Here is a 19,318-nt window from a genome sequence, read left to right on the forward strand (position 1 = left end):
CTATGACATCTAGGCCATTCAAAGACCAATAATCAAAATTCAACGGATATGAGTTTTTGCTGTTATTTTTATTTTTTTTCAAGTACCAATTTTTAGCTCATAGCTCCGTCATCTCTTGACCGATTTGAGATCTAATTACAGTTTTCGACTCAGGAGGTCTAACTTTTTCGATTGATATATTTGACCACGCTAAGGTCTCATAGATTAATTTGTTCTAATCCTGCCTAAAATAATTTCAATTTGACGGTAGGCTTGTAGAAATCCTGATGAGTAATAAAATCGAATCGAGTATACGCGCGCTCCACGCTGGATTTTTTTTCTGGCGCACAAAAATATAGCTAATAAAAAGGAGAGAGGTGGAAGGTCTTATACATTAATTTACTCTAATCCTGCTTAAAAGAATTTCAAGTGCCGTGGCTATAGAGGATTCCCTCTTGTGTAATTTTTAGTTCAACAGTTAATAGAGTAAATTCACCTACCATTTGGCTGTACAGTTTCTTCTGAAACTTATTGAGTTATTGATGTTCGGCAGTCGTAAATACTTCCAACTGTTATGTGTAATGACAAGTTTGTTTGAGTTTTTTGGCGATTAATTTCCACAGATACAAACTGTTTTTTTTTTTTTTCGTTAAGAGCAAAGCCACAGATACAGAAGTTTTAATTTTATTCGAAACGATTAATGCACAGTCTTCCTGTAAGGACTGCCATCGTAACAAATCTAGACTTTTCACGTTACTTTATCTCCACAATACAACGTTTCTACATAATTCTACCCTGTCTAGAAGACACCAAACTGTAACCAAATAAAGAAGAATCAAATGTTTTGCAGAATGATTGGCATAATCACCTGAAGGCTTATTTTGAACAACACTTCATACAAAGTCCATAAAAATGTAACTATATATTTATTATTTTATACGGGTACCGTTACTGTAGAATAGTTCTCACTTTCAGCCTTTCCTTCTTCCAAACTGCAGTATTAAAACTGCCTCACATAATACAATTAACAATATTACACGACCATAATGATCAGGAAAATAAGAAGTATATCAATAATGGATAAAATTAAAAAAGATATACCGAAAGAATACTTCATATATTTAAGGATAGATTTTGGGTTTCGGTTTTCATATTTTTGGAGTTTATGATTTTCATAATTCGAATAATTTTATAATAGTTTGAAAAACAGGATGTTCATAAATTATTGATTGGATAGAATGAGAACGGCGCAAGATAAAGAACTACGGTTTAGGGTATAAGGAAGTCTAATACCTTAGGTTTGTCCATGGACAGTGACACCTCAAGAACAGCTCAACATTGGCAACATTGGTGGCTCGAACTGCGTTCATGCGATAATAGATCTCCGCCCACATATACGCCAACATCTCTGAAGTAATAGTCATAATTGTATTGATTATCCTGGCACAAAAAGTTCCCACATCCAGTGCCTTTGTCTTGTACATAGTGTCTTTCATATACACATATCTAAGCTAGTGGGAAAAAAAATTTCAACCGTACGTTTCACACATGCGGAAACAGCAACTGTTTATCTAGTGTGGTTTCTATTCTATTCAGTTGAGAAAGTGGTTCAATATTCAAGGATACCTTGTATATCTCAGTAGTATCCTAACGATTTTGTAGTGCTAATTATTCTTTTTTTTTCCTTATCAAACAATTTCTGAGAATCTATAGTTTGCGTCCCACTACTGGTTGGCATGACATAAGCGTAACAGTCAAATCCTACACTACTCACTCTGACAAGAATAGTTCAAGAGTTGGTAGAAAGAGCTGTTGACTAGCTGCCTTTCTTCTAGTCTGTCAGTTCATGATTAGGGAGGGCTATGGGTATATGACCCCTGTATAGCTTTGCGTGCAAATTCTAAATAAAGAAGCCATAAAATCAAAAGTTTTAAAGAGTTTACATGTAATCAAAAGACACCTAAGACCTTTATGTTAGAATTTTCTGATCCTGATATAGTCAAATTTTAACTAACTTTATAAAAACAAACACATAAGACACATAAGCTCATTAATGGTTAAATTACTAGCATCTATGCTACATATTCTTCAAATCCTATATAAATATATGTTCAATATTTTATGTAAAAGACAATTATGATATATGGTCTACCTCTATAAGAAGCCTACTCTTTTTGTTTTGTTTTAATTGTCCTTATCCAGGGTTATTGATGAGGGGTGGAATTCCTTGAAACCGGTATAACGCAATGACTAGTGGGGAATTGAATTACAGACCGGGCATCTTATTTATTTTTAGTATCCTAGCCGTGTAATTTATATAAAAAGAGTTGGAAAATAAATACACATTTATGTATTTAGACTAAATATATAATTTACTCGACCGTACTATGTCTCCATCTATTGTCAACTTCTAAAATATTCTTATCATGTTCTTTATTTTAGGATGTATGTTTCTAAAACATATTTGTTTATAGACTTGAGATTATTGTCCATTTGGGTGATAAAATTCACAGAAGGCTATATAAATCTTGATTATCATTGTATTAACGCAAACTCTCTATTTTTGGGTATTTCGAATTTTCTTTTTAATAAACGTACATAAGTAGAACAAAAAAAAATACATTTTTTGTTGTTTGAAAATAATTTCAAATGTTCACATTAATCTGTACCTGCTTACCTTTATGATGTATTCTGGTTTCTCCTTTACGTATCATTTTCCTTAATTTTTAAGATGTTTCTTGCGTATTTTAAACTAATATGAGTTTATTAGCAGGCATTTACAATAGCGTAGTGTTAGATCAGTACTTAAAAGAGTGTCTGTTTATATCCTTAGTTCATTAGCACATTCGAGAGATGGAAACAAGTGCAAATTAATGGTCATATGCTGCATAAAACATAAAAGTTGAAGACAATAGCGTGAAAGCTGCTCAGTAAGTTCGTATCGAAAAATGGAGTATCCATGGAGCTTTAAGCTTATCAAGGCTAGTCAATACTGTTTGATGGAATAAATTAATTATTGAGAATTAAGAAAACTAAGAAATTGGCCTTCCATTCCTCTTGAATGAAATATTGAAACGGTTCAACTATATGGTGTTAGGTTGGCTAACAATAGGGAATGTGGATGAGAAATACTTGGAGGGCTTTTGCCACTGAATTTTATGTTTGTTGATTCTTACCTGTTGCAAGATGCTGCAGTTTGCTTACCATGACTGGGGTACGACTTGTTGCAATTCTCTTTTTGGATAGTACTGGTTTCTCAAGTTGATCCATACTCCTTTGTTTTATAATTCCATTTAGTAAAGTTTATCCCCATGTTGAAAATTATAAAATCCCGATATGAACACATCTTTATGGCCAGAGTGTATGAATATTTTGCTTCAGAAAGGGCTGTTACTAGTCATCCCTAAAAACAATCAATTTGCGATGGTATCACAGTACCCAGTAAGCGCCAAACAATGTTAAAATGTAGTTCAGATATATCCCTTAGATTTCGACTTTATATTGGCTGTGGTTGTGTGACTTATTGATTTGGATATTCAAAACTGTTTTTATATATCGTACTCAACCCCGTGCGTACTCAACACGTCTTAGGTCTGAACAAATTAATGCGGAATACATCATTCATTAAATGTTATCCACGAGTTTCCCCTACGAAGTTGGAGACATCCGGCAACAGTATGAAAAGACGGTAATATGGTCAGTTTTCGAACCATCTTGGTTTATATTAGTGTGATTATACATCGTAAGTGAAACAAAATGGATATTTTTAAAACGAAACCCACTTTGGGAATCTCAAAAATCAATAGTTGTTAATCTTTATTAGCTATTGAGATATGGTGCTTTAACTTCACGAGAACTTTAATAGTAATGAATTCTGAAAATTAATGTGGGATAAAGCTTTCAAAATTTCACCTTAGGGAAAAGAAATAAACCTAAGATTACAAACTGTAAAACATTGCCATAAAAATTACAATAGAATATCGTATATTTTAACGGCCTCGAATCGTAAAGCATTTTCACTCTAGAATAACTGTAACAGACAGCATTGTGGGACAATGACGCCACCTTGGTTCAAGTGAAACTCGCCCTTTTGTTTGTAGAGGAGTCAATGGCTTTGAATTTTCGTTATTTATGCTACTTTGGGTAAGTATTAGTATAAGACATTGAAACCCTATTACATTGTGCATATGAAATTGTAAAGTATTAGAGGCATGATATGGACCGACTTGCAGTTTTTTGTTTATTTTATTTTAGTCGTGGATTATGCCAGTTACTCGATGTGTAATTTGGTTTATCATAACATCAACCATTGTTATTTGTGGCAGTAAATCAAAACACAGGCAGGTGTGACTCTATATGTTTTTTAAGTTCGAACAAAATGCTCGTGTAATATTTCATATAATAGACGACAGTTACCTAATAATGACCACACGAGTAGTCAAAATCTGTACCTCTTGACTTTTATATTAAAAAGCATGTTTTTAAATATTAATACTAAAGTTAAATTCTCATGTTCATTCATATTCATCAAACCATTACATTAAAGAAAAGATTGGTAATATTTGAACACATCAGCAGAACCATTTGTGTCTAGTGAAGCTAAATAGCTGTTAGGCGTTAGGAGCTAACTGATATATAAACAGTAAGTTTTTTATAATTACTACTTACGTAAACAACAAGCATTATGTTGTGTTCATTAAATCAGATTATATTAATAAAGTTAGATTTAACTTTTATTAATTGTTAAAATAACTCTGATCCTGAATTACCTGTTAAACATAAATACTTATTTAAGTTCATAATTATTCGTTAAAGAGGCATTATCAGTGTAAATGATTTCAGAATAAACAGAACTATAGTAATATAAATTTAACTATAAGTAAGGATATAATTTAAACTTTGCGGTTACAATGAGTGAGCAATATTTCCGTAATGATTCTCTATTGATAAAATAAATCTGTAGTAGGTACTTATTAATACTCCAGACAAGAAGTAATTTACGAGTACTCCTGGTGTTTTTGATATATTGGGGAAAGCTTCAAATTAATGACATCAGTTTATTTTAGGATGAATAATTTGAAAAGACATCTTTTAAGTCTAAATACGATTTTAAAATGTTTCCGTTTAAAGTCTCAAGTTGTTCCTGCATGTTAGATAAACTCAACTTCTTGTGTGACAGAAGCATCTTTATTTCACAAATAACATATATATTTATATATCCAAGCAGCAAAGAAGGAAGTCAATTTCTGGATAACGTGAAAAATTTGGCATGCAACTTACACTTTACATTATTAATTCAAAGATATGCTGATATTTTTTACCGATTCAAGCCCAACTTTATGAACTATCTTTATAATACCCTGTACTTAGAAAGAAACCTTCAAAATGATACACGAATTACACCAGAAAAAAGAAAGTCATCTATACAGTAAAAATTAGGATATACAAGATGTACAATATAAAAACGTACTCTGGTAAACCGCAAGAAAACACATTCAAGCTTTAATGCAAAAATATGAAAATACTGTATAATATTGTAATGTGACTTAAATATGCGATTTATCGACATATTTATCATTCTTAACACACTATACAATATCTTTTGTTCTCTCATTTAGACCGTATTATGTCTACGCTACTTACTTAGATATTACATAATGAAGATTATGTTGGCTATTACAAATATTTTTTTTTTTACAAAATTACCATTTGACAAGCTATGTTACTAACATACTTCGATTAAAATAAAGGAATGAAAAAGCTTTACAGATAATCTATATACAGTATTCCATACTAACTGAAAACCTGAGTATATCAAAATCCAACTATCTCTATTCTGCCTTAAATTAGGAGTCAATATTTCATCAGCTTTGAAATCCAGTATTATAGCATATGGATAAATAACTTTAATCAGGCATCATTTGTTTCGGATAACATTTTCTCGAAATAAATGAAATCAGTTAAACCATCTGACAGATCACTTAATGCAAACAACTTATATTATACGGATACGAAACAAGATATTCTAATAGACTGACTAAGAACTCGCTCTATAATTAAGATTATTTATTTGTTAGTCATTGATTACTTGTTTAAATAAAAACATGCAAAAATTATTTTAAAAAATTTGTAAATCAATTCTAAAGAGGTTCCGCTTTTAAAAAAAATTGTAAAAAAATAATGAAACAAAGTATTTAGTTCAGTTTTTTTTTAATTTAAATGTCATAATTTCAATATATTTTCATATCTTTTCACTGGTTGTGTTATTGCGGCAAACAGTTTTTCACAGGTCAAAATGAAGGTTTACTACTTTTGTAGAATTTGTAGACCTAAACTGTGACATAAATATATCATAATGATAACTAAAATATGAACACGAACAACAGATCGTTTGTTTAGAATATCACTCTAAACGGCTTTAAAAAAGGCTTACCTTAGAGCAAGCTTTCAGCCTAACTAACTCCTCATGAATATATTTTAACACTAGAAATAAACGACATTATAGCAACAAATTGTTGTTTTTATTTAATTAGATACTCAACGTTTCGTTTTACAGCTTCTCCAGGGGTGTTCAACTAAAACACAAATCAAAACGCTCCTGAAGAAGCTGTAAAACGAAACGTTTAGCTTATAATTAAATAAAAACAACAATTTAGTATTACAAGGTCATTTATTGCTGGTATTAAAATGTCTTCTATACACCAATACGTGCTACAGAAATTGAATAATCATGAAGATATATTAGTTATTTCAAGTGTACGATTCACAAATACAAAATAATTCGTATGGTGTTTATATTTTTTATATATAAGTAGTGCTATAATAAACGCATTATGCAGTAAAATTAGAACAAAAACGTGAATGATTTTATTTACTTAAAACATTTTGGAAGTAATTAAAATGCATAAATAATATAAATATTTAATATCAAGTAAGGATGAACAACATGATGTAAGCTGGTACATTAACACACATTAGACAACAATAAGAAACGATAAATAACAACTATCTTACATCAGGTAAAACAACCGATACACTGATTTTAAAGTAATAAAACAGGAACAAAAATTAAATATCGTAAAACACAGACTGACAACTTTTGTTGTTGTTGTTTGTTGTGTTTTTTATTTAAATTGAAAACTCTTGGCGGATAAAGAAGTAAATCATTTTTAAACTTTTTGTAATAATGTTTGACTATTAAGTATGTAATAATGTTTGACTATTAAGTATGTAATAATGTTTGACTATTAAGTGTGTAATTTGTCAAAATTATACCTAATACATGCGTTTCTTGAAATTGCCAGTAACAGAACTTCCAAAACAAAGCGTTTCCTATAACACTAAGTCACCAATTCCTTTTCAACAGATCAAGAAATTTATTTTATAGTAGTCTTCGTTTCAAGATGGAAGATTCTCTTAAATATATTTCGAACTTAAGTATACCCAAGAAATATGCAGCAGGTATTTGTAATTTCACACCTGTTATTCACTCTACAGAAGACATAATTTCTCAAAACCAATCATTCTTTGCTTTTTTTAGAGAAAAATATATATAAAACAATTTTCGGGTGATTATTTTATGTATAAACTAGTTCAATTAATCCAAAACATGTATTATTGTATTCTGAACTTGAGTTAAGACACAAACACGATGAGATTCATGTTTTAAGGCTCTGGATACAATAGGCTAATTCAAAACTTAATGCGCTTACGTGAATTATCTGTTCATACAAAACTAAGGCACAATTTGTTTAACATTATGTTGACTTAGACAGTTGAAATGAATAATGAACGAAAATTAAAAGGTATTACAAACTCAGATTTGTGCATGTCATTGATTGACTTATATGTAGCGTTTATTGTAAAATTCAAAATTATAGAAACGTGTATTATGTTGATTATACCCAAAAGTACTTTTATATAATTAGTAATATGAAGAGTAAAATTTCTCTTAGTTAGAACACATAATATTATGTTTACTATTTATTGCGTTTTAGTTTATGTTTATTTCCATATCAACTTTAGTTTCTAATTATTTATTTATATTTCCAAATACATAAGTATGAATACGCAATCTCAATATATTTTAACTGTGTTTCTCACAACTTTTCATTTTTCTTGAAATACATCATTAATCAGTATAAATTAATCTAACGTCAATATGAAAAACTGTGACATATACTATTATTTTCTAGGTGTTTAATATATATATAATACATATATTTATATGTTTTCCTAACTGATCTCGGTGACAATATATAATTTTGAAACATTACATATGATTTTAAGTAATCTTGCCTCTACTATAAATATTTCTTAGAGCAATTACACGAAATTAAAAAATGCTCTCTGATCGTTTGGCACACGAAATATTAGGCACAAAAACGACAAGGAAATACAACTTACACATGAAGACATGTTTAAATTTTTCCTCCCTTATACATGGGTTAAAAATGATTTTTATAAACATCTCAGAAGACTTATCACAATTGAAACCAAATAAAAGCAATATATAGAACAAAATTGCTGTTGCTTTAATATTTTCAAAAAGTTAAAATTATACCAATTTGCAATCCACGAAACAAGCTAGAATTATTTATCAGTTCTCCTTTTTTAGCTCTATAAAAATGTAACACAGGAATCATTTATCAGTTCTCCTTTCTTTAGCTCTATAAATATGTAACACGGGAATTATTTATCAGTTCTCCTTTCTTTAGCTCTATAAATATGTAACACGGGAATTATTTATCAGTTCTCCTTTCTTTAGCTCTATAAATATGTAACACGGGAATTATTTATCAGTTCTCCTTTCTTTAGCTCTATAAATATGTAACACGGGAATTATTTATCAGTTCTTATTTTAGCTATATAAATATGTAACACGGGAATTATTTATCAGTTCTCCTTTTGGTTCTACAAATATGTAACACTGATAGATTCAAAGTTCACAAGAAAAAACTGTAAAAAAAAGATTGAAAGCAAGTCATGCTAGAATCACGATGATTACGTGTGTTATAGTACTGTTTGCATTAACTTATCATGGAAAGTGGTATTTTAAAACCTTTACCTTTGGTCTACTCTTGTAGAATAAACAGGTTTCTGGGCTAGAAACTCTCATTATAAAATACGGGAACCAAGAAAACTGTTTATCAGGTAAAATTTAAAGCGGTAAATTGCATTTGGATTTTTGAAATTTAAAATTGAAACAAAATAGTTAAAGAATTAATTGTCACTTTTAACGATTTTTAAATTAAAAAACTTAATTTTTCATTAAAAAAAACACACCTAAAAACGTCATATGTCTGACAAATTGAGCATTGGTGGCTTGTTTTAATAAATGTATTTTCACGATTAGAAAAAAAAAAAACAACGAATTCCAGAAATAAATATTTTATGTTACTATGGGAATTACAACTTTGTTAGCTTGGCTGACAAGTAAAAACATAAACTGAAAAAGATATGTATCAGGCTGATTGAAACAACTAACCGCGTAGTTCGACAATAACTCATTTTACAATGTTATCCTCAATAATACTGTAAAATAGATATGTTCGAAAATGCAACAATACTTCTATCTGTGTTAATACGTAGTGGTACCAGGTTTAGACAAATAAAGACAAATACAATGAATAACCATATAAAAATAACTTCAATTGAAAGCATTTGAACTTACCATAAACCAATAAGTAATATTACCAACCCCAAACTCACTTATTTTTTTAAGTAACACAACACCGATATACTTTGTAGATAATATTGTTTATGTGTTGTTTTTCCTTAAGTAAGTGTTAATTATTTTAATCTAGGAAATAGCGATGTAGCCACTGCAGGGAATCGAACCCCGGATTTTAATTTGTAAGTTTGTAGGCTTACCGCTGTCTCACCAGGGGAGTTCCTGGAATAAGTGGAGCTTTTAAACTTGTGGCTGGGTATGCTGACTAGAATGATGAGCTTCTTTTTAATTAAAAATAACGAAATTTCCAGATAAATACCGCTATATTTAATGTGTACTATTTTTAATTTACATATTGAATATACTCCAATTAATGGTGGGCTAATTAGAAAAATGAGCTAAAAATATTTAGTTTCAAAGATTTAATTACTTCTGAATTCAATGATATCAAACTGTAAGATTACAAGTGACTGTTCTTCCTATGTTTTAGCAATGGGGTATGTAAAATATAACACAAAATATACACAAAAAGATAATGAAAGACGATAAACTTTTGCTCAAACTAGCATCTTTGGAACTCACGATATTTCTCTTATGTGTTTTTATAATTAAGTGATTTACTTAATTTCCTACAGTAAACGCTTTTATAATTTATATTTTGTTATGTTTACTCGTAGTGGACAGAGTTAGTTCCACATTTCAAAGAGCCACAAGTAAATAAGCAAGCACTGGTAATTTGCAGTAAATATATTTTTAATTGTAAAAAATACTTCATTAAAACTACTCGGTGCACTTTACTGATTAAACATAAGCAATTTTTCGTTTTTTAAAGTAAAAATACTTACCTAATAGCAATGGTCATATAACCAAACAGTATGCAAATACTGATATATATATATAGCAAGTAAGTTAGATATCTGATAAAATATGCAGTCTGCAGTATTCTCTATGAAACCCCTTTTCACTGTAAAATGATAAACAACGTTGTCTTGAAAAATTAAGCAGTTGTATACGTAATAGGCAGCACAACATAAGCAACTGGATATCAAAAATTTAATATCATTACATGTTTCGAGGCACCTAAAAAATATGCTTCATGCTAGTGAAGACCTAACATTGAAATTGCTTATTTTAAATTTATCTACTTTTTTTATAGAAGATAAATAACTGGATATCAAAAATTTTATGTAACTACATGTTTCGAGGCACCTGAAGTACATGTTTCATGGTAATGAAGATCTAACATTATATTTGCATATCTAAATTTGTCTTCTTTTCTTTTTTACTTACCTCCATCAACCTTGAATAAACACATCTCGTGTTGTTCATTGTATTGTAGGGTATTTCCAAACACTAAAATTGGTTTCTTACTAGATAGTAGGAAATTAATTTTGATCAAAAACTGCTATGGCATAGATTATTTTAATATGACTCATCTGCTACATTCTGCAGATGCGTATTATACAGCATACTACTCAATAGTCTTTCATTTCTCAACAATTGGATCAGAATGTTTTATAAACAATAGCATGTTAATCTATGAATTTTCTTCGGTTTATAGTTTGAAATCTCGAAAAGCTTAAGGCTTTGGTTGGGGAACGATATAATTTTGGAAATCAATCCGATTTCTGTAACACAAATAAGTGTTGTCATTTATCTTCGTTCGTTTTGCAAAATATATAATACTAGTTAAAATACTAAAATTATGAAATTGTTACAGGAACGCAAATACGTATGTAACGTATGAGAAGATCCTAATACACGTTACTTCGAAACACAAACTTCGAAGGAAAAATAATTTCGAAAAATAGAATAATTTACAATTAACAAGATTACCAAGAATGGTAGTAGCTATTGGTACACACTTGTGTTCAATAATATAACAATCAAAGAATTTAATAAATTTCCTAATGGTTGTTAATAACACATTAATTAACCTCCTTTCTAAAAGTCATGTCTATTGTTCCCTATCCGGTTAAGTACAATATGTTTTAAACATATTTGACGATTTAAGTAATTAACAAACACAGTTTTGTTGAAATTCCACTTTAAGAACTTCTTGTAATTCTACTCACACTCTTATCATCCAGTTCTTATATTTTAAAGAATTTGTAGCTTTTAGCATTTTTTTTCTTTGAATGTTATTATTTTGTTCTCCTGTTTATAAGCATGGGTATTACAAATTTGAAAACAAATACCAAATCTCGAAACATTTAAAGGCACAGAACATATACAAATGTGTAAGATCTCGGTGAGTGTAAAAAAACTGATTTGTAATGAAGGTTTCTTCTAGATTATAACAACATATGTATTCAGTTGAAAGTGAAGAGCAAATATAATGAAATCATGTATAAACGCTAAGTTTTGAAATTTAAAGGTAATATTAATATATAATATTACCATTTAGAGATTTCTTGAAATAAGAAAAATTCAGACACAAAACGTAACCTATGCTGAGACACTGTCATTTTGTAAAATATTACTATTTTATATTCTATAAATTAAGTAATTTTATATGTTCTACAATTTAGTAAAGTATAACAATATTTAAAACTCTGGAGTTGTCCCCTTAAATATACTAATTGTTATTAAATCACATGTACTAACTGTTCTTTGAAATACAGAAGCTTACGAACAAAAATAATTTATATTTTATTGTAATATTTGTGATATTAATGAAAAACAGTGAAATATCTATAGACTAAAATAATATCACTTATGCGGTTTTCACAATAATACAAGTATCTTAATCCTTCATCAAATACACGTCTTTTAAATGTCTAGCTGAAGTAAGATTGAAGTGAATACTGAATAATTCATAGAAGGAAGTGTATACATATATGTATATGTTTGTAGATGTAAAACTAAGCTTGTGAGTAAGATTTAGAAAACGGTACTGCATCAACCTGTCGGGCTAGTTGACTCAAACGATTTCAAAGTTTTGCAGTGCCCTGTTTTAGTACATAGATTTCAAGCTGCATAGACAAATCATTCCACCTAAATCTTGGAGTTTGTTCTACCTAAATCTATTCTAAAGAATTTACTAATTCCACTAGTACGCTTAGTACACCTATATGACACAACATGTGAATTAGAAATGGCACACATTTGATAATGATGCCAATCATGCTTAAATATCTCACACACAGTTTAGACAAGTTTAAGTGATACTGAGGTCAATAATACAAACGATAATTACACATATTAATTAGTTTTGTCAATGATACACGTACAGAAGCATTGTAAATATCTAGCTCACTTTCCTAGCTCTGGTATACCAGGTAGGCTTTTATGGTTATTTTTTAATATTTTATACCATTGATGTCCTTTGGTAGTTGGTAAGTTCTTCTCTTAGAGACATATTTCCGGATCATATCACATATCTGTTGGTATGAAAATAAATTAGACTAATTTAAAATACATAAATATGAATATGCCCGTGAAATAAAGTAATTTCAAACAGACAAAGGTGCTATTTCTTCCAATTTAACAATTTACTTTAACCAAAATATTGACATCTCACTTTAAAATTTCAATCAAGAATTAAAATAAGGTAATTTACCCGAACCAAAATGAAATTATCCAACTTTAAAAGTCCAGTTATATATCCTCAACTTTTTATTGGGCTTGAATGCCTTATCTGACAGTAAAATACAATTTTGAAATGTATATTGAAAAACATATGGAGGTATTAAATTGGTATGCTACGTTATGTAGATACACTTTTCCTACAGTAGCAAAAAAAAATAATTATATTCTTATTCATATTCTTTAATCTGCTAATCTAGAATGAACTGAAGATCGAAAACCATAGTATAATATAAAATTCATACACCTCACTATAGAATAACCACAGCTTTTCTATAAACCTAATTTGTATCGGTAAATCATCCACACATCTTTATACGATATAATAAACACAAACCTGCTTTGCTACGCACCTTTGTTTTAAGATCGGAAAGAACTAACTGGAAAATGTTGTGTTGTTCTTTTCTGTTGTCCAGAAGACATTCGATTGCCTTTCTGTGTTGGAATAAGTGATTTTTGAGATGGATAGCTTCTGGGCCTTCTGGATTCTGATCCTCCTTTAACAGTAGATTGCCTGGTGGAGGTAGGTGAGTTGGAAATGCCTGAACTTAAATTATCAGAAGTTCTTCTGGGGTTATATTTCCTAATTGGAGAACTCGGTGCAGAAGAAACTCCCTTTTGTTTGATAGAGTTATTTGAGAATTCGTTTGATGTAGTCACTTGTTTAACTGTAGGATTTGGTGGCCCACTTGTTGTACTAGTAAGTGTTTTCCTTACAGCTGATCCTACAACAGGTTCCTTGTTTCCTCTAGAAGCAAACTGTTTGGAAGAATTTGTGTTGTTTTGTGATGGTTGTTGATTAGAAGAAATTTCTTGAAAATTGGAAGAAGCCGGAAGAGATTTTTTCACTTTTCTAGTTGCTGTTGCTTGTCGCAATACTCGTGAACTTCCAGGATTTCCCGATTTCTCAGAGTCCTTGTCGGATCTTGACTGCAAGGGTAGAGGAGGCCGCTTGGATATGGTTGTTGTGATTGTTGTAGTCTGTTGTTTGCCATCGTTGCTAGGTAAAGATGTCAACTGCTCCCATTTCCGTTTCAAATCTTCAAAACAGTTCCCCAATTGATCATTCTGTTTATTTTGTGATTCAGTTTTACAACACTCAGTATGGTTTCCCGATAAACTCTCTGTGCTTGCTTTCCTAAAACATATGTCAGTATCTTGAATTTTGTTGTTAGAAATTTTACCCATTGCTAAATAACGCAATTCATCAGCTTCCCTTTCGCGTATCGGAGTCGTTGGAAAAGCTAAATCAACTGCTCTTTGAAGTACATCTTTCGCAGGATCCATATCTAGTGTTTCTGGTGGTCTTACCTCATAACATTTATCAATGTTAGACTCCCTCTGCTGTGGTGGTGCTACGTCTATTACTGCTTCTAGTGCACTTTTATTATGATTTTTATTCTCTTTTTTAACAACATTGCAGTTCAAGCTATTTTTCTTCATAGGAGATAAATTTAAACGTTTATCATCAAAATAAGTCGTTGAAGGTTCATCCGCAATAAAGTGTATGAGCTGAGTAGTTTTCTTAGATCTTCTCAAAGGTGAAGCTATTGCTTCTTCATCCAAATCAAACTCACAAGCTGTAGATTCAAACTGAGGCTTTTGAACTACATTAGGTTTCTTGGCTGGTTTTAAAGGTTCCTGTTCCGCAAGTGGTGTTGATACTAGAGAATCTTTAGCAATATTTTCCATTTCACTGCTAGTAACAGTCATGTCTAAAGCAAATTGTAACGAGGAAAGAGTTCTAAGTTTAATCAAAAGCCCCTCACACAGTTTGGTAGCTAACGGAGAAGCCAGTAGACTAAGTAACGCATCAGATTGGTAATGCTGGCGAATCAAAGGCTCACATGATGTCAAATGAAGAAACCACCAGTCAATGATTCCAAGGCTGTAGGTTGCCACAAACAATTTATGTAAAGTGTTAATAAAGTTTTTTTTAGCTATTTGAAATACATCAGTAGAAGTTTTATTAGTAATGTGTTATTGCATTACAGTCTTTAAAACCAACTTAAAAATGAAAGCTTGTTCTACTGGTGATTAAAGATAATGAAAACAATTATTAATCTTTTTTACATTTATTGTTTTATATTACACATTCAAATCCGGAGAGGTAAAAGAAAGGAAGTTAAGATATATATATATATATAATAAATTGTGTAAAAAAAATTCATAAACTTCCATATAATTTCTTTTAGACCCCTCACAACTTCAGGACTAGAAATGGCATAATGAAAATAGAAAAAGTTCACTTAGATGAGGATTTTTGTTGTTGTTGAGGGTTATTACGTAAGAAAGGTACATATACTGAATTCAAACCCAAATTCTGTTAAATTGAGACATTTTCGAAATAAGTAAGTATCAAAATAAAGTAATCTTCTGGCTTCAGATGACAGATTGTATAACAAAGAACATTTTCAAACAACATTACATTTGATATTTTGACTCTTAACTGAAATAGATAAAATTATTCACAAAAGACTTACTTCAATAGACCGAGAATGAAGATATAGAATCTACAGGTATGTCCAGTTAAGCAGTCCTTTCCAGCAATGTAATTGACTAGATCTTCAAGTTCTTTAGTTGAATGCCCTAATAACATAACCAAGTATGAATGTAAAACAGCTAAACATAGAAATGAATAACTCTTATACATGAAATAAAAATATCAAATATTCCTTATATGTGTAATAAAATATTATGTACACATATTATTTCTCTTAATTTTTTTTTACGCTTCAGCCAACTCAACTTTACTTTTCGTTAGTATATACATGTGCACATACTCCCATTTCATTACGTAGAAAACGATCTAAATAATATTTGAAAGTATAATCATTTGATAAACTTAATACACACAATAAATGTGCATGAATTATCTTTCAACAAAGAACAATATATCAAGGTGAAACGTTCAATAAAGTGTAAACTTAACATTTTACTATTCTCATGAGTGTAATGTTTTATGTACCAAATCGTGAAGATGCTTCTGCCACATTCCATGGAGAGTTAGGTGGAGAATCTGGCCCAACATCAGAAGGGAGTAGGCCGTTTGCTAACACATTGTAGAGAGCTGGACACAGATATTTCAGAACCTTAACATGAGAAACGAGAACCAAGGCATAAGATAATCAACAAATATGGCAAATAAATCCAATAAGAATTTAGATTAAGAAATATATTTTTCTAGGATCACTCTAAGGCTAAATATATATATTCAGTGTAGAAAGAAGCTATATGTCCAGAATTATTCACTTTTCCCTATATGTACTTATTAGCCGTGCTGTAAACTAATTTCTACTTTCAATCATCGTATGTTTGTAATATATTTTCCTTCTGATATAAGAATTAAAACAATAGATTTGACTAGAATTTCCAATAACATCTTTAATTAAACTTTATCTAAAGAATGTAGTATATTAACTGTTTAATATACATCATTATGTTTAACTTTACTATATAGAACATAGTACATCAAATACCTTTTCCCTTTGACTTTCATCTTCCTTCTGATTGTTCATGATTTGTTCTACAGCCATAGTTATATTCTTCAATAAACCTATGATAATGTAGAAAATATCCGTGGTGTTATACTGAAATTGTGTAAACAGAGCCTGTAAAATTTTTAAACTTTGTTTTTTACAGAATTTTATGTTTATGCCTCCAAATGCTTGTAATTCTCTTCAAGCATATTCAAAGGAACACTACACAAAATGCGTTGAGGAACCCTTTTCCAGATAGTGTTTTCAACTAGACATAATATGTGTTTATGATGAAAAAGTAACGCCTTTTGCAATATAATAACTGTAATAAATATTCAAAATAAGAATATACACAACAATATCCACGATGGAATAAATGATAGTATTAATGACAAGGTATACATAATAAATATATTTATATGAAACACTTATATAGAGCTAATGATGACATCTAACAACGGAAGTAGATATAGTAAATATTCATAATGAAAGTGCATATAATTATCATTAATGATAATGATCAATGTAATGAAAATTCAAGATGTATTGAACGTAATAATTTATTTATGATTGGATAAGATAAAATAAAAATTCGTAATAGCGGTAAACATAATAATAGATGAAGAAGAATATGTATGTTTGTTAATTTATAGATATATTTCATAGCACTGTTTGCTGCTGCCACTTATAGTGTCGTTAACGGTTTAGTGACGTATTTAATATTTTCATTTATTGCTTTCAAAAGAATTTTCCAAGAAATTTTCTTTCACTTTTTTAGTAATTTTAAAATTACTGCATTTCTCAGTGCAGTTTTCTCAACTTTTATTACTTGTTAGACGCAGGATGATCTTTTTATGTAATTATTATGTCATATGACATGTGAATGGTACGAAACTTGCCTATATTACGCACAATACACGAGTGACTCAATGGACTATGAATGACATGTTCAAAATTTTCACATTGTCCTTTGATAACATGTGGCGTATCATTGCCTACAACGCTGTGAATTGTGTTCTTGGAAGTTACGTTAGCCATCTCTAATCTTGAACTGACAGACAAGATAGAAGGCAGCTAGTCAACAGTATCCACTGCAAACGTTAAGGCTACTCTAATCTAACAGTGGAATATGACTGTCACTTTTATAATATCTTAGTTAAAAATTGTCTAACACCAATTTTTAATTCTCTAAGAAGGGAGTTGTGACGGATTTATTTTTATATATATATATTTTAATATCGATGTTTGTATTAAATTTATATTTAGAAGTTTACATAGCATATACTGCTAAATATGTATTGTGAAACTCTCGCCTATTCTCTAAAGTTGTAGAAGATTCTCGAGTATAAGGATCAACAACAGATGTGTATACGTAAACGCTAGTGTTAGCATCAGTATTGTTACGTAAACTGAAATTTCGAGAAACTCTCTACACGTCTATAAATATAACCATCGCGACGCGCCAAAAAAAAAGTATATATTATTGGTTTGCTATAGATTCTCGAGAGTAAGAATCAACAATATATGCGTGTGTACGTAAACGCTTAAATGTTGTTCAGTATTGTTACTTAAAACTGAAATTTCTAGAACGCCTCCAATAATCGGGGTAAACGTTTTACACCAGTATACCTTCTTAGGTATTTGTAAGTTTACGGACTTACCACGCTAAAATTCGGGGTTTGATTCCCCTTGGGGGACACAGCAGATAGCTAGCTCACTGTGGCTTTTCTCTAAAACAAACAACTCTCAGTATTTTGAAACTACAAATTAGAGTTCCTGTTCTTTGTTGTTGTTGTTTGATATCAAGCACAAAGTTACACAAAGGGCCATCTGTACTCTGCCCACCACGGGTATCGAAACCCGGTTTATAGCGTTGTCCGCAGTCTTACCATTATGCCACTGGGGACGTTTCCGTTCATATTCTTCTTACATTCACTTGTGGTTAAAGTACGTAACTGTCTTCACACTAGTAATTCTAGTAACGATGTTGAGTTAATTAACTTTAATCAAAGAACCTACAGTGCAACTCGCCTACCCTCATAATGTAGCGTTTGTTTATTGTGAAACCCTTCGCAATATATTTATATTTAGTTTTCTGTAAAATGAAACAAGAAAACGAGCTTTAAAATTTCTAAAGCGTTATTTTTAACAGTTCATAAACAATGTTTATAATTTATTTGCGCTGTGTCATTCTGTATTTTTTATAGAATAAAGGCAATAAACAAATCTGAGTTAAATCTACGTCAAAAAAAAATTTGCAACATCTATTCATTCTTGTTTAATTTTGTGTATAAACTAAAACGGCTACAGCTTTTTTCACGTATAATCCGGGTAAACGTTTTACATCAGTATACCTTCTTAGTTACGTAATTGTGCAATAATCGGGGTAAACGTTTTACATAAGTATATCTTCTTAGTTACGTAATTGTGCAATAATCGGGGTAAACGTTTTACATCAGTATACCTTCTTAGTTACGTAATAGTGCAATAATAGGGTAAACGTTTACGTATCAGTATACCTTCTTAGTTACGTAATTGTGCAATAATACGGGTAAACGTTTTACTATCAGTATACCTTCTTAGTTACGTAATTGTGCAA

General features: G+C 30.3%; 1 protein-coding gene across 1 annotated transcript in view; it reads right to left on the reverse strand.

The window, feature by feature from the left end:
- Nucleotides 1-7,516: 7,516 nt before the first annotated feature.
- Nucleotides 7,517-19,318, reverse strand: part of LOC106459457 — an 83,995-nt gene continuing 72,193 nt past the window's right edge. Inside the window, exons 7-11 of the mRNA XM_013919079.2 lie at nucleotides 16,720-16,796; nucleotides 16,209-16,332; nucleotides 15,724-15,829; nucleotides 13,594-15,128; nucleotides 7,517-13,035 (exon numbers count right to left, since the gene is read on the reverse strand). Of these exons, the coding sequence (XP_013774533.2) occupies nucleotides 13,601-15,128; nucleotides 15,724-15,829; nucleotides 16,209-16,332; nucleotides 16,720-16,796 (1,835 nt within the window). The 3' untranslated portion in view covers nucleotides 7,517-13,035; nucleotides 13,594-13,600. The remainder of the gene's footprint in view (nucleotides 13,036-13,593; nucleotides 15,129-15,723; nucleotides 15,830-16,208; nucleotides 16,333-16,719; nucleotides 16,797-19,318) is intronic.

The sequence above is a fragment of the Limulus polyphemus genome, unplaced genomic scaffold (assembly GCF_000517525.1).
Source record: "Limulus polyphemus unplaced genomic scaffold, Limulus_polyphemus-2.1.2 Scaffold611, whole genome shotgun sequence".
NCBI classification, from domain to species: domain Eukaryota; kingdom Metazoa; phylum Arthropoda; class Merostomata; order Xiphosura; family Limulidae; genus Limulus; species Limulus polyphemus.